The 15,803-nt window shown below is 36.2% G+C and overlaps 1 protein-coding gene across 3 annotated transcripts in view; it reads right to left on the bottom strand.

Annotated features, from left to right (window-relative positions):
- APBA1 (amyloid beta precursor protein binding family A member 1) overlaps positions 1–15,803 on the bottom strand; it is a 75,104-nt gene that overhangs the window by 11,289 nt on the left and 48,012 nt on the right. For 2 of the 3 annotated variants that reach the window (XM_072359254.1, XM_072359253.1), the window contains exons 3-8: positions 10,742–10,843; positions 7,764–7,803; positions 6,146–6,291; positions 2,689–2,721; positions 1,445–1,531; positions 694–879 (exon numbers count right to left, since the gene is read on the bottom strand). In XM_072359254.1, coding sequence (XP_072215355.1) covers positions 694–879; positions 1,445–1,531; positions 2,689–2,721; positions 6,146–6,291; positions 7,764–7,803; positions 10,742–10,843 — 594 coding nt within the window. The remainder of the gene's footprint in view (positions 1–693; positions 880–1,444; positions 1,532–2,688; positions 2,722–6,145; positions 6,292–7,763; positions 7,804–10,741; positions 10,844–15,803) is intronic. The other variant, XM_072359255.1, reaches the window with a different exon arrangement.

A 15,803-nucleotide genomic window follows, 5' to 3' on the forward strand; every position in this document is an offset into this window, starting at 1 on the left:
TAAAGAGAAAGAGAAAGAGAAAGAGAAAGAGAAAAGAGAAAGAGAAAGAGAAAGAGAAAGAGAAGAGAAAGAGAAAGAGAAAGAGAAAGAGAAAGAGAAAGAGAAAGAGAAAGAGAAAGAGAAAGAGAAAGAGAAAGAGAAAGAGAAAGAGAAAGAGAAGAGAAGAGAAGAGAAGAGAAAGAGAAAGAGAAAGAGAAAAAGAAAAAGAAAAAGAAAAAGAAAAAGAAAAAGAAAAAGAAAAAGAAAAAGAAAAAGAAAAAGAAAAAGAAAAAGAAAAAGAAAAAGAAAAGAAAAAGAAAAAGAAAAAGAAAAGAAAAAGAAAAAGGTGTTTCTCAGATGCAGTACTCTTCAAGGTGACGTTCAGATCAGAAATTCCCTGGGAAAACAACCATCTTTAATAGGCATTCATTCTCACCGGCAGATTATGAGCTTGTTTAAGTAAACTGTGGCAATGGAATCTCCTTATCTTATTTCTACAGAAAGATACTGTGGAAACTTAAAAACATGTATCTTTTCTATAAACATCAATTTTGATGGTTAAAATGTATGATCCAAACATGCCAACAGAAATCAAGATGAGATACCTTGCTGCAATTAATGAACAAACAGGATCACTGTTTATTGGGCTTCAAGCCTACCAAGATGCGCTTACATTTCCACCCCTAAAAAATTATGAGACAGGTAATTCCTTACATCCTCAGACTCAAAGACATGGCAAATCATTTTGTACTGTCTCTTTCCATCCTGGGAAGGGTGAGATGCTTCCACATTATCCTGGGAGTTAGACCGTGGCATTCTCCTGCGAGCCATTAGAACAACTATATTCCCTATATCTGCGATGTAAGAAATGGTCCGCAGGGGATGATCCATCATGGTTTCCTAAGCAACAGAAGAAAAAACAATATGAGAAGCTCTTTTGTTGAAGTTTCAACTGGACACTGAGTACTACATAAACATACAGATGTCAATATAAGACCTCAGTCAAGTGAAGGCCATACAAAGTGTCATACACGAAAGAAGATGCCAATAGAAAACATGAGTTTTGATTTCCAAAAGAGTAAAGCAAAGGAAACATTTTATCAATTCAAATTTACACAAAAACCTCAATATCAGAACCTGAATATGCTGGGGATATACAGATTCACCATGCAAAGCATAATAGCTTTCAAATTATCCAAACATTCCTGGTTACTCTGGGCACAATCAATACTTGTCACATGACAGCTAATAAAAAGTGAGTGGACTGCAGTTTGTTTGCCCAAAGTTTCTAATAATTTACTACAGACACACCAGCTAACTGCTTATAGGGTCAGGCTCTAAAGCATGGACTTCTTCCTAGGAAATCCTACAGGGAGGAGCCAGCACTTTTTGAAAGACAACTTCTGGAGGGCAGGTGAAAGTCTCTTTCAATAGCCTACTGTTATAAAGGTATCCTTGTCTGTACCTGTGTGTCTGCATTCAGTACTTTAATTCTTTGTGTAGAAATGAAGAGGTCCACTTCAGTCATAGGTTGAGATTCTCCTTCCGGAGCCTGCAAATAAATGGATTAGAGTCAAAAACACACACAAGGTAACATCCTTACTAGTGATATTAGCTCACAAACAGGGGCGTACTAAAACACAGTCACCAGAACAGCAATGCAAGATAGAGTATTAGACTGCAAAAGCTAAAGAGAAACACAAAGATATGGAAACTATATACTGATTTATGAAAGTGAATTGGATATTACTCAAACAATTGTTAACCCCATAAAAACATCCCTGGTACCTTTACTGATCCAATAAAGTTATATGTGACTGCAACATGAACTGTACCAATATTTCATGCAAATTAGTATGATTCTTCCACATTTTTGCCACATTAGCAATCCCGCTTTAAAGAATTTTCTTTCAACACCAGCAACAGAAACACCTAGCAGTAACTCTTGCCTGAGGAACTTCTTTTTAAGCTTACAGCAACTGCTCAGACCAATGGAAAAGAAAACAACACATACCAACGGTGAGTCTAAGCAATTCATAGAGCAGTTTTGGTAAGAAAGCCTTCACAGTCAGACAATATACTAATCAAGCATCAACCCCACCACAGAAGTTAGATCTTTGTCAGCAGAAAGCCAATGCTTGTAATTTATTATCATTATTATTTTTTTTTACAAGTTAAGATTTGTTAAAAGGTAATTAAAATCTCCATAAAGAAAACTTATTATTAAAGTGAGTCACTGTTGGCAGATTACCATGTATATGTAAATTTTTTTTTTTTTTTTTTTTTTTTGCATCCAGCAATTTGACACATCCATGAATCAAACAAATAATTCTTTATCTAGATAAAAGATCAAATAAAAAAATAGATTTATTTTTAATCCGTCATTTTACAGAGTTAGAACCTTTCTCACGTTTGTCCTGTTTCTTTAGTGTGGATTTTGGGTACTGCCTGTAACCATTTGATAATTCCAATTTTTACTCTATTTCTAACATGAAATGGCTAATGATAAGCAACGAAAAAAGGCCAACCAGGCAACTGATTTCTGAGAAATGTCAACTCGTATGGTGGCTCAGAAATAATCTTAAAAAAGAAAACAAATAAAAACTTGCTGGATGCAGAAAATAACACAAAATAAAAAGAAAGGCAGGAAAACCTCCCAGAAAACAAAAGAACAGGCATAAAATAAAGCTGATGGAGTTTGTACTGCACCTTCTTCCTGCTTTTGGCTAATTTCTGGGCCATCTGCTTAGCATGGAATAAACAGAGACAGGAGAACAGTTAGAGAAGAATTTACAGAGACTCCAAGTCAAGCAGGAATCTGCATGCTAATGCCAGGGCTCACAGACTTCTAGCTGCTCTAAATTAATCCAACTCAGATTAATTTTCTTTCTTTCTTTCTTACTTCACTTATTCAAGTTTCATATCACAACCACTTTAAAAAATGAAAAGAAACCACACCAAGAAAAGCACTCAGGAAACATACAAAAGGATTTATTTATTTTTTTTCCATTCAAAATACTGCTCTCAACAAACAGATTTTCACTTATTTGCTTGTTTGTATGAGGGGAAAAAAAGAAGCTCCCCCTCACTTGCAGTAGCAGAAGCCATGAGTACAGTCTTTGAAGCAACACCTGTATATAAAAGGTGAGAGAAGAGTTTTAACCATTTTATTCCAATTTTTTCTAATTCAAGGAATTTAAAATCAAGTTGCCTAATAGCCCCACACCACAACCTCAAAACCAATCAACAACTTAAAAACAACATAAAACTTCAGTAGTTTTTCCTGGAAAAACCAAGTGATAGAAGCAACAGAAGCTAACTTTCACCTCTGTTTTCTCCTTCTCACATGCAAATACACCCAGGCCAGCATTCACATCACATTCCTGAACAAAGATTTCCTCTGACAACTGTTTTTTCAAGAAAAGCACATACTTCACAGCTCCAGCCTCCTAGAACAGTCCCTTGTCACTAATTTGTCACTTGTTTCACTAGCCTACATCCAAAGATATACTACCCTACTGCAACAAGCATACTTACACACTATTACTGTGACAATAATTACATAAATAAACATCATCTTTCTTACAATCTTGCAAACATTATTCAAACCAAGATGAAATGAACTTATGAACCTACTTACTAAAGAAATGCAATACTCATTAAGCATGCAGATATCCTTTTACATCCAACAATTAATGTTAGCTAATTAAATTCACAGGCGTTTTTGTGGAGGCTTATCACTACAAGATTCATGAGAAATACAGAGCCAACTGCTTTTATGATGAACAAACATGAAGCCTCCACTAAGAGACACAAAAAAAAAAAAAAAAAAAAAAAAAGTATGCAGATGCTCACCACTTTAATCCGTCAATTTCAGTGTAAACAAATCTGAATGCAGCTACTGAAATTTTGGACATGCTGCTTACTTACAAACACAAAAAAACCATTCTCACACAGGCTTTTAGTCATATTTTCCAAATGGAGTAATATCGGATAGCCTGGTGATAACAAACCACTGCAAAAAGCAATTAGAACAGCTTCATGCTGCAGGCTCTGCATTATATTAATTTACACTGGTACTGGGAAATACTACCCATATGTTGAATAATAGAGTCCTGGTATACACTGGGCAAGAGGGAGACACTAATGAGATAAAGCACTCAAACTCTTCTCCAAAATGAAACTTCCAGACAATTCTCCCCTCCTTCTGTCCCAAGCTGCACATAATGATCAGTCTCAAAGAAGTAGAAAAGCACAGGCTGAGAAGATGAAAAACTCAGAATTCTGCTCTTTGTTTCAATGAGAGCATTTACTCTGCTTCACTCTTTTTGAAGGATGACTTTCAAGTATTTCATAGAACCAAGGTAATGACATGGAACTACCGATGTTAAGATGTGGTTTGACACTACGCAGAAATGTCATGAAAGAAGTTACAGTTCACAAAAAAAACCAAAGCACCTCATCAAATAAGGATAATTTCATGCAATAGACTACCAGTCAAATCTTCTTCATTGTTATCTTGCTAAGGAAGATCAGAGGATTATTTCTGGGTGCTTAGAAAGAATAGAAGCTACCTGATCTAAAGAAAACAACACAGTTTTTAAATATGAATAGTCTCTTCACCTAAATAAAACATAACTATGTAATTATTCTCAATTTTCAAAATTTTAAATCTTTAAAAAAATCAGCAAGACTCCACTTTTTCGAGCCATTTAACTTCCACAAAAAAATATACTGCAACTTATTGAACACATAAAAGATACCTGGTAAACAAAATTTGCAGAATATTAAATTACTGTCACATGTGGCTTCAATCTTAAATTACATTCAGCAATTCAATCATTTGTTAGCTCGAATTTCACAAATCTCTCAAAAAAAAGCCAACAGAGAAAGCTGTTACTCTATGTAAACTGTAGCATCAGTTCTGCACAAATTAGGAGCAAACTGTAAACATGGAAGTTTTTTTTACTATGCTGTCATTAAACAGGTTAATTTCAAGTAATAAGACTACAGTCAGAAAATAGTTCAATTGCTCTTCTAGTACTAAGTGCACCTGTTGGTGGTAGTATGAAATCAATTAAGTTTGATGAAAGCACTGTATCTGTTACAACTTATGTTGACTTCACATAGTTATGTGTCCATGCAACAAAACCCTCAACTCTTCTGCTTTTATCTACAGAGGTACTTGTTTAGTATGGAGAACTTGTCCATATTTTGAAGGAACTCGTATGTGGTCTAACTGCCCTGCTAAATAGAAGTATCAGAGGAATTATCAAACTCAAACACATTCAGATTAGAAGGTATGTGAACACAACAGGCCTTAAAGAAAGCTGTTCCCTCCCTTCTAGTACTCTGAAGTTTACAGATTTTTCTAAGATCTATCTTAATTCATAAACTTTGGTTTCTACCTACAGATAAATGTCACATCAAGGACACTTCATAAGCAAGCTTGAGTAAGGCACAAGTATCACTGCCAATATTTTACGCGTTTGGCCTAAGAGCTATCTTAAGTGGTGATTAACCTAGGAGCGGGAACTCCTTCCATCATAATGAAGTTCTCACTAAAATGTCTGGCTTGAATGGGAATCACCAACAAAATCAACCAAAACCAACACCAAAGATCCTAAGGGGCAGAGAGGCATTTCCATCACCTAGGAGAAGAACATAATCTGCCAAAGAACTGTACAATGGTATTGTGTGCCATGCAGTAAGCAAACAATTTTCTGAAATTCACTTAGTTTCAGAAAATCATGTGCACAAGCTTGCTTTTATCAGGTCAATCATGCAGCCACTAGGACCTCCACCCCATGACAAATTCATTGTAACAAAGAACATGCAAGCCCATTCATTTAGATGGATGTATAAATTATGGATTTGATGAGTGAAACAAGCTGAACAGATTCCTTCCGTGTTGAGGCACAGCAGTGCTGAGGCATAACAGAAACCCCAAAAAGAACTTCATTCTGCTAATGAATTTTCTAGAATCTGGTTAACTTCTCTTTATCACTCACGTTCAAAAAGCAGCACCAAGTAAGTGATTTACCTTGCAGAAAAATAAGGCACTTAACCTTCCTGAAACCACAGAATAGCCCACACAAGAAAAGTACTGCTTACATATCCACAGTCTTAAGGTACAGCATGAAAAGCAGCCAGAATCATTCCTCACCTTGATCCTGCTGACAGCTTCCTGAGCCTGCATCATTCTCACATTCTTGGAGGGAGTTTTATCGGAAAGGAGCTGAGTTGAACCAAGGTAATTGGCAGCAAAAATGATTCCATCAATTAAGTCTTCAGGATCGCAAGGTCCAGGAACTGTAACAAAGGAGAGAAATCACTGCAGAAAATCACACCAAATCATGGCAAAATACAACACTGACAACTGGAGCCTGCACCTGGTGGCTGTAAATGGTCCTCTGGATTACTACAGTTTACCATGACAACATGGCAAACAGTACTTTCAGAACACACCAAGTAAAATCTCACAGCATCTCTTAGACAAAAACTGTAATCATTAATTCAATCTGTCTCTTACAATAGCTCATCCTTTTGTGAAAGGAATCACCCAATGGTCTACCTGAGCTTCTTAATTCCTTACAAGTGAGAAAAAAATAAGTGATGTTCAAGACAAATGAAAAAACGTAAATCATCTTAAAGAATTCAACTGGTAAAAGTAGTTGGGTTTGAGGGCTTTTTTTTGTTTGTTTGTTGAAGTTTTCTATTCTAGGAACAAAGCAAAACAATAAAAAATAGTGTAACGCTAGAAGGGAGTTTTCATTAGCTCAAGGCTTTTTTTGAAAAATGAGGTGATGAAGCTCAAAGTTTAACATTACTCCGAATGCCAATTCTGCCTTCATTATAACGCAGGAGACTAACAATCACTTAGAACAAGCATGAGAAACTTGAGCCCTGAAGAAATGTAAGTCATTACTAAGAGTAAAATAACGGATCTAAGAGATTAGTACAATGATCAATTTGTAGTCTAAAGAGAATGACTGATAATCCTATTAATCATTTAAATACAGCAAATTGTAAAGCCATCCAAGGAGTTCCAAGACAGCTGAAACGATCAACTCTATTTCCAGCACTCTGTAAAGCACACATTGCAACTGCTAGTGGGGCAAAACAACCAATGAAACTTTGAATTTTTGGCTTCTGTCATGCCCACATAACAACATGCATGTCTTGTTCTTGTTTTGTTTTTTTTTTTTTACGGTGTGGAGTGCAAATTCACACAAAAGATAACATGAATTCAGATAGCAGGCCTTTCTCAATAAACACATCACTAGTACAACCTAAACACTAAGATAGGAAGCATTATGTAATTAGAGGGCAAGTAGCTGTAAAGCAGTGCAGATCTCCTCTAGCAGGCCTACCAATTAGTCCCATTAATTCAATCCTGCGAATTAATCCAACTGAGACTGGAATGAGCATGCCACTTGAATTCAGTGCTAGACAGAGCACAACAGTCATCTCACTTAACCTCTTTTCTTTGTTCGTCATAAAAAAATTAGCAGTGCTTTATGTGATACTGATAAAAGTCTTATAGATCAGGCAGGAATTTGGAATGAAATACTAAAAAATAAAAGATATGCATATTCCTGAACTTCAGAAAGAGCCCAGTAGGATTTAGCTCAGGCTACAGATTGAAAACAATCTGACCTAAATTGGTGCACCCAACTCTAGTAGTTTTTCTAAACAGCAAATGAAAATAAAATTTTATACATTATAAATGCTGGAATTATTAAGATATGCAAAAATATTTAGAAACTGTAGAACCACCTTACCTTCGACATAGGTTGGGAATGAAGCCAAGCTTTTTCTGGACTGCAATTAAGACAAAGAACAGAGCATGTGCACATACAGATTAAAAAGTTCTCCATGACAAAAAGAAAAAATAATATTAAAGGAAGATCACTGTTTATTAAGATTTACTATTCTACTCTTCTATTCTGGTAGTTTCAGACTTTGACCACCCAGGTAAGCTCTGTGTACTCCATATATGTGTTTAGCTATCAGGCAAAATGCTAAGCTCAATTTTCAACTGGTATTTGTTAGCATATTAACTATCTATCAAACAGTGCTCTGCTTTCACTAATCAAATGGTATGCAGGAAAACACATCACATCTCAAGGATCAGAGTTTCCCACCACAAATAGCTGCCACATACAAATATACAAAATTACCATATGCTTTTATTATTCATGACCAAAAGTCAGTTTAGTTAGTTGTTCATTAACCAAATTTGGATATTCATTACTACTTTTCTCACATATATCCCTCATGTCAATACACCTATTAAAAACATTTCAAATATTATATTCTGTGGTACAATTGAAGTCACCAGAACTTTGACACCAGCTCTACTTGCATTGTATTAAGCATAAAAATATATCTGCTAGCTTCAATTCTTTTCAAAGGTAAATGGTCCAAAAACCACTATCTTGCATATTTTAATACACAGCACAAAGGAAGACCTTATTTCCAGCTGCAGCCTTCCATGTGAAAGACATTGGTTAACACTTCAAGCACCTGAAAGCTACAAATTCAGTAAGACTCACCATGTTGTTATACTCTGTAACACACTTACACTGGAAAACTCATCAAAGAAAATTCAATGTGCTACATAGAGATGACAATAGATAATGGAAACAGATGCTGCTGCCACGAGCATTGCAGGTAAGAATTTTGGATTACCCAAGGATTACAAAACTTTAGTGAACCTACAGCTTGTTTGTATCAGTAGTAACTCCTTTGATGACTGCCCAATACAGTAGTATTAGAAGAAGAGCCATGTATGGTCAGAATAATGCACAGTATCTTAGACAACTTCAAGCTGCATTTATACATATCCACATTTATACTAGTATGCAAAATTAGTTTCCTTTATTGAAGGAAACTCACTAGGGTTCTGTATGATAGTGATTAAGGACAGGCAAACCAGGAAGGTCTCTGCTAAGCAACAGATTGAGTGACTAACCCCAGAAAGTCTTTTCCATTTTTGCAAATGGAAAATACATGTAGGTAAATTTTTATTTTTCAAGCACTGATGCTGATCTTGCTATAAAAACCACAGAAGAAAGACAAAACATACATGACAGCCTTTAATTACTAGTTCCTTCTAAAAATGACTAAGCTGTACCACAAAACTAAGAAGGCTCCCCATGAGAGGTAGTACTAGCATAAAGATGTCAATAAGCCACCATCTCCTGCTGCCAAGGTGTATCAGCTGCTGAAAGGATAGAGACATTCATTTGCATAAGTGTAGCTCTTTCAGCTCTTCAGATTAATGTTTTTTACTGCACCACCTACCTATATAGACTCAACAATCATTTGCTGTTGCTACTTGCATGGAGCTAAGAGGAATATTCAACAGGTGGATGCTGACCACAGCCAGAGGACAAAGAAACATCTCCAAAACACCCTTTTTTTCTTTTTAAATAAACTTTGGGCTCTCTGTTTGAACAACTACTGACTTCACAACTATTGAGCCATCTGGCTAGCTGATACAACTTTTCAAGATATAAACCATTAAACTCTCATCATACGTGCTCTTACAGTGAAATCCCTCACCAAAAAAACCTGTAATTTATATTTTTTTATCTTAATCCAGGTCAAAGGATATTCCACTCAGACCACAATAACACTAAAGAAACAGCCAAAATTGCTGATATGATGAAATCTCCACCTTCTGATTTTAGTTATCCCTGAATAATGAAATGCTGAGAGCACTGATATTTCATTACTCTTGTTAGTGTTTTTACTGCCTTTTGGCATAGTATTATTAAGATCTTAAAATAATCCCCCAAAACTATGGCCCTGTTCTATCACTCCTCTCTCACAACAATACTAAAACGGGCATTATTGTTCATTTGAGAGGAACAAATGGACTTGTACATCCTACTGTGGATTCTGGTTTACTGGGAATAACTGTCATCATGTGTGAACAAATAAAAACTGAAATGAGCAGCACCTTATCTTCTTGACTTTTCCTTTTTCCTCTGAGTAAGTTTATCTAAAAATAGTTAACAGTTAGAAAGTACGTGAAGTAACGAAATCTATAAGCTGTAGAAAGCTAAAGGCTTGAAGAAGCTAATAATATCGCAGCTAAAAATGTAATGGTGCAATCCACTGATCGAAAAAAAAAGGAAATAAACCAAATTTTGAGTAGGTGGAACTAGCATGCTGTAAAAAGCTAATAGGTGAAATAATGTGCAGGAAAGTATTTATCTTTAATGTGCAAAGCATGGAGTCAATAACTCCCAAATTCTGACTATGAATCACTGGCAAATTATCATCAGATCATTCAGTTCTTCCAACAGCTCAGCCAGCTAATACAGTAATGCTAATATACTAAGCAAAAAAATTACTACTAAATTGATTTTATTTAAGGAGGGTTATTCACCTTTCTTAGAAACATTACTTTCTTTGTTGGAAGACATTTTGAATGGGAAAAAAGTAAGGAGCTCCTTTGTTTGCCTCTAATACAAAAGCGACTTCTTCTGTTCTTCTTTGAGACTGTTAAGTAAATTTTGTGGCACCCAAACAGAGTCAGAAATGTCATGATAACCCTTCTTAAGTATGTTAGACATTCAGTCAGACAGCCAGGCAAGCACAAGGGAAAGAAGCTGTAAATCAGCCTTGTAGTTTATTGCAGTACTGACAGAAGAGAAGGGACTGCACAGGTATAAGAAGGGAATGACAACAGAAAGGCATGAGCAGCATGAACAAGACGACGGTGGCTTTTAAAAAGATTTCACTCTACCTCTTTATTAGTGGAGGGCTCTGCTGTACTGCAGACATCCTGGTGATGTTGCCTACTTGACGACTCAGCACCCCGAGGTGAAGAAGAATCTGGAGATGGAGACTAGACATGGCAAGAAAGTAAAATTAAATAATAATCTGAGTGACCAATGTAGAAATTCTTCTTTCATAATTTCCTCTTGCTTGGCAGAGGAAATAAGAAATGAGAGTGAAAAAAAGGAAAAATAAAAAACAAAACAGGACAAACATTTTTGAGATGCTGTAACCCTTGATTTTATCACAGTGATTACATGTAACTCAGTACCTCACTGGACTTGGTCTGAATAGCTAAATCTTCTTATAAAACCATTTACTTATCAGTAATGCTTGAAATGAAACAGGTGGAAAACTTGAAAATCTGTACACAATGGCAAGAAAGACTGAACCAAAAAGTATGTCGTAATGCCATTTCTGTGGGGTGAATGGAGGATTGCCTGTGGCACTGGGCCAACTGCCTACATCTACTGTCAGCATTCAACCAAGCTGCAGTCACAGGGCTGCCTGTTACACAAGAAGATTCCTGTTACATGCAGGCAGATGATTCTGTGAGCTTACTGAAAGCTGTGAGCAACACAGAACCGTGTTCTAGAATGCTCACATGCTAGGAAATAAAATATGATTTCACTAAGCAGAACTATGCTGTGATGGTAGACAGGTGAGTTGATCGTGACCAGAGAATGGATTTTACTAAAGACACCTTATTCTTAACTGTCAAGTTATAAAGATGGAAGAGAAGACCCCAGTTTTCCCTAGCAGCACACAGACCTTCAGGTATGATAAACCTGAAGTGATAAATTAATTTCACCTAAGCAGAACTAGGCTGCAAAAGTTGTCCATAAATGTCATTCCACTATCTTTAAAAACACCTTTTATTAACTGCACAAAATATATTCAAGGACTTCCTTGTTGTACTCAGTGAGTATGCAGTACCAGTATAATCAACGGTTCCTCAACCTAGATGCAGTACAAACTTTGAAAATATTGCACAGTTCATTCTACATCAAATTTCCTCATTTCCTTTACTTCTTTAACCCACAGACAATTTTGTGGAGAAACTGTCTCTCATACTATTTCCAGGTCATTCAGCATCATCACATTAGAACTCCACAGTAGAAAAACAAATGGAGCAGCATACAAAGCAGTGCAATGGGATTTCCAGCTCTATGTGATCTGTCAGTGAGTATTTTGGTAATCATGGGAAAGGCCATTCTAATCAGAGGCTTTTCCTGATGAACGCTGATAGTGAACATAGAGAGGTACCTAAACACCACAGAAGGGTGGAGTGGAATGCAGAAGTGTGACACAACATTGAGTTGGAGTTAATGATGGTGACCAAAACATATGAGAGCACAAAGCGTCAAGACAGAATGCATTTTAAAAGCAGATTTTAAGAAGGTACTTGCAAAACATGTCTGTGCAAGTGACAAAATATAAATCCTCTGAGAAAACTTTGGTGTTTGTTTATACAAGCTGGGGTTTTAACTCAGCCGACCCAGATTTCTACAACCTCCTTTGACATAGGGAGTTTGGTCAGTTCAACAGTTCATCACCCATGGTAAAATAGTCAAATACCACTCTTTCATTTTCATGAACAGTGATATGGCATATCAGTCAAAGCAGACAAGGGCTGCAACATCACTGCTGTGAGCTGGCAGATAACCCTTGCTATGCTTCTGCTCTGGTTGAAGTACTGAGTTCTCTGAAACTGCATACAAAAAATAAAATAAAATAAAATAAAAGTTTTGCAAGTTTATCTTCAATGATGAAACCATAAAGTAAAATTCTCTCCTCCTCTTCCTGTTTATCCTCATACCTGATAAAAGACTAATGTGAATACTTGGCAAATGTTAGAATTACAGTCAATTAATAAAGGCTACCACAGAGTTAGCAAGCGATACCTTTTACAGATGTCTCTAACAACAGTAGAGGAGCAGTCCCTAGATATCCCTCCATTTTCAATCACAACTGCAGCATGAAAGTGAGATGACTACCTGACAGACTGGATGCAGCTGTGAAATGATCCCTAAGACTACTGTCTGTGCTTGCACTGTCAGACTGAATGTCATTTCTCTTTACACCACTGCCATTCATGCAGGTGTGCAAGAGAGATGCAAGCTCCCTCGACTTGCTGTGCAGTTATCCAAGAGTTACAGTACCACAGGCACTCAACTGCACAAGTGATGACTATTACCTTAAATGTGCATCCTCAGTGTGCTCCCATTCCCAAAAGCTGTGTAATGTTTTTGTATTAGGATTAAATACAGTGGGTGAACACTACTATCAATCTAATAATAGCACCAGTGTATTTGTAAGACTAAGCTTCAAACAGTAAATTAAAAAAAAAAAAAAAAAAGTGAAGCATATTATCATTTAGTATTGGCTGTTTCCAGAAAAAAAGATGCCTTAAAAATGCCAAATAAACTTTCCTACTCACACGCTGAGATACCAACAACTATAAATGAGGGCTCTATCTTATTTAAACCAGTTGGTTGCTGACATTTAAAAATTTTGCACCATTTAAAACATACAACGGTTGATTCAGTTGCACTACAAATATACCTTCACTGAGCTGTCTTTACCTACAGAATTACGCAGCCACAAAACTGACCACACAGCCTTCCATATGCTGTTTGAATATTTTGTTTTGTTTTGTTTCTGAAGGGGGAAAAAATAAAGAAGAAAAAAGAAAAGGAAGAAAAAAAGAATCCACTTCCCTAGCCAAAATTATCAAACAAAATATCAAACTGCCTACAAAGTTTCTTACATGAGAAGAAACAAGTACTGTTCGTGAGAACTCTCCTACCAGCAAGGTCAGCCTTTGAAGAAGAAACACTCAGTTTTCCTTCACATCACAAAGCCTGTTCAGAGCCACCACTCACAATCCGCGAGGAAAGAATGCAGTCACAGTCTGGAAGTAGCTTTTGTACCCATAATGAAATAAATCGACAAATCACAGCAGACAGACAACTTGCACAGCTACTGTACAAACTGAATTCTAAAATAAATGCTTACTGACTGCTTCATTGTCTGATAACAAAACAAGTTCTAGAAACCTAACAAAACTGCTTTCAGAACAAACAAAATAAATGCATGTGAGGCATGCTGTTATTACATAGAGAGGTCCATCAGGGGAACATAAGTGTTTTAAGTGCAGTAATAAAAAGGTACAAGTTGACCTCTTGAATATCTACTTACATTTTTTTTATGGTACTCAACCTGGTACATCCAAAAATTCTCCATCTCAATTTCAGTGTTGTTTGCTTCTAACAAACACGCAACTCGCTCCACTTGAGAAGCCTCCCCTGCTACTGCTTATTGGAATTCAGTAACAGAACTTGTAACAGGAGAGGATGAAGCATTGTATTGCATGGAACCTATCCAGGTCGGCCCAGCTGGTTGCTGAATAACTTGTGAAGAAAAACATAACCAACACTGAAACTTCTTCAAACACAACCACCTGCTCTTGCTTTATAAAAGCAATGCTATTTTACCTGTTTATTGCTGCAGAGTACCTGAAAACAGTATAACCTTGGGACACATATAAAACTGGGACAGAAAGGATGAAATACTACTTCAGCATAGCAAGATGAAGTTAAACAAAAGACTTAAAATATCCGGATACAGGCTTCTTGGCCAAAGAACAGCTGCTTAACTCTTCCTGTACACTAACTCCCAGGAGATAACTGGGTATAGAAAGAGCTTTAAATTTAATTGACCTCAGCAATAAAAAGTCCCCTGATTGCTACCACATTTATTAAGTAAACATCAAAGCACTACAAAATTTTCAGATCCAGCATGCAAGTACAGTCAGATCTGAAATTCTGCAAGCAGTGCCCAGTTGCTTTAGTTGTCTATCCATTGTAACCTATCAAACAATGCCTTGCTATTGATATAAAACTGACTTTCAGACCATGACTGCATTCCTTGCACACTGTATGTAGTGTTATTAAGCACTGTACATTCAGTATTGTTATAAGCTAGTGTTGAAGTTGTTCTTCTTTCCTTCAGGAGGAGAAAGTGGAAAGAAAATGCACCTAAATTCCACTGCTAAACTTTTTAATAAGCAATCCACCACAGCTGTCCTCTTTCCGGACTTGATTCCAAGTATACTCCATAGTAGACAACAGAAGTCAAACAATTAGCAACCAGAAGGTGATATGTCTTGGCCAAAATTACCTATTATGTTGTTGTAGAGTAAATGCTGTGACTTGAACAGTTAAAATTCTGTCCACTAAAAACTAGACTGACACCATCATCATATATTCATAGCTTTTAAATGATCTCAAGTACCTATAAACAACTGAGCTGAGGAGCTAAATTTCCTTACAATATATCTAACCATTATTACTGGTCTGCTTTGTATAAATTTGCATTAATTGCAGTGTTAAAATGGAGGCTTTGAAAAAAAATAAAAGAAAAATTACTGTACACATTAATGCATACTGTGGAACAATGTATGGAATTCATTTTTTACCTGTGACACGAGAACAAAACTCCAATTTGTCTTCTAATTTAAACTGTGGCATCTTAGTTTTCTCAACCCTCAGCTGGTACTCAACTCAGAAAAGCACACATCACAGGACCACAAACCTGTATCTTACAGAATGAAGACGCTAAGGGAATGTTGTATCCCTTGCACACATATTTTCAAGCAGATGGTAGTGTACTTTCTGACGTCCTTTACAAAAAATACTTTATTATTATTATTATTTTACATGACTAGTAATGCGTTTTATTTTCACCAGTACCTTCTGCTACTAAGAAACTCTGACTGGCTTTCTTTTGTGTGATTGATGAATCACCATTTCCGCCCTGGGGATTAAAACATATATAAATACTTTTTTTCTTAAATTGGGCTTTCTATATAATTTTAAAACTGTGCTCTTGACAGAGAGATGACCTATATTCTTTGTGCTCAACAAAGAGTCTTAAAAGGTTCACTCAGAGAAAGAAAACAGTATCTTAATAATACAAACTCATATTTATTTCACTTCTATTCTTTTACTCTCTCCCAGTTCATCTAT

Source organism: Excalfactoria chinensis, chromosome Z (genome assembly GCF_039878825.1).
Source record: "Excalfactoria chinensis isolate bCotChi1 chromosome Z, bCotChi1.hap2, whole genome shotgun sequence".
Classification (NCBI taxonomy): Eukaryota; Metazoa; Chordata; class Aves; order Galliformes; family Phasianidae; genus Excalfactoria; species Excalfactoria chinensis.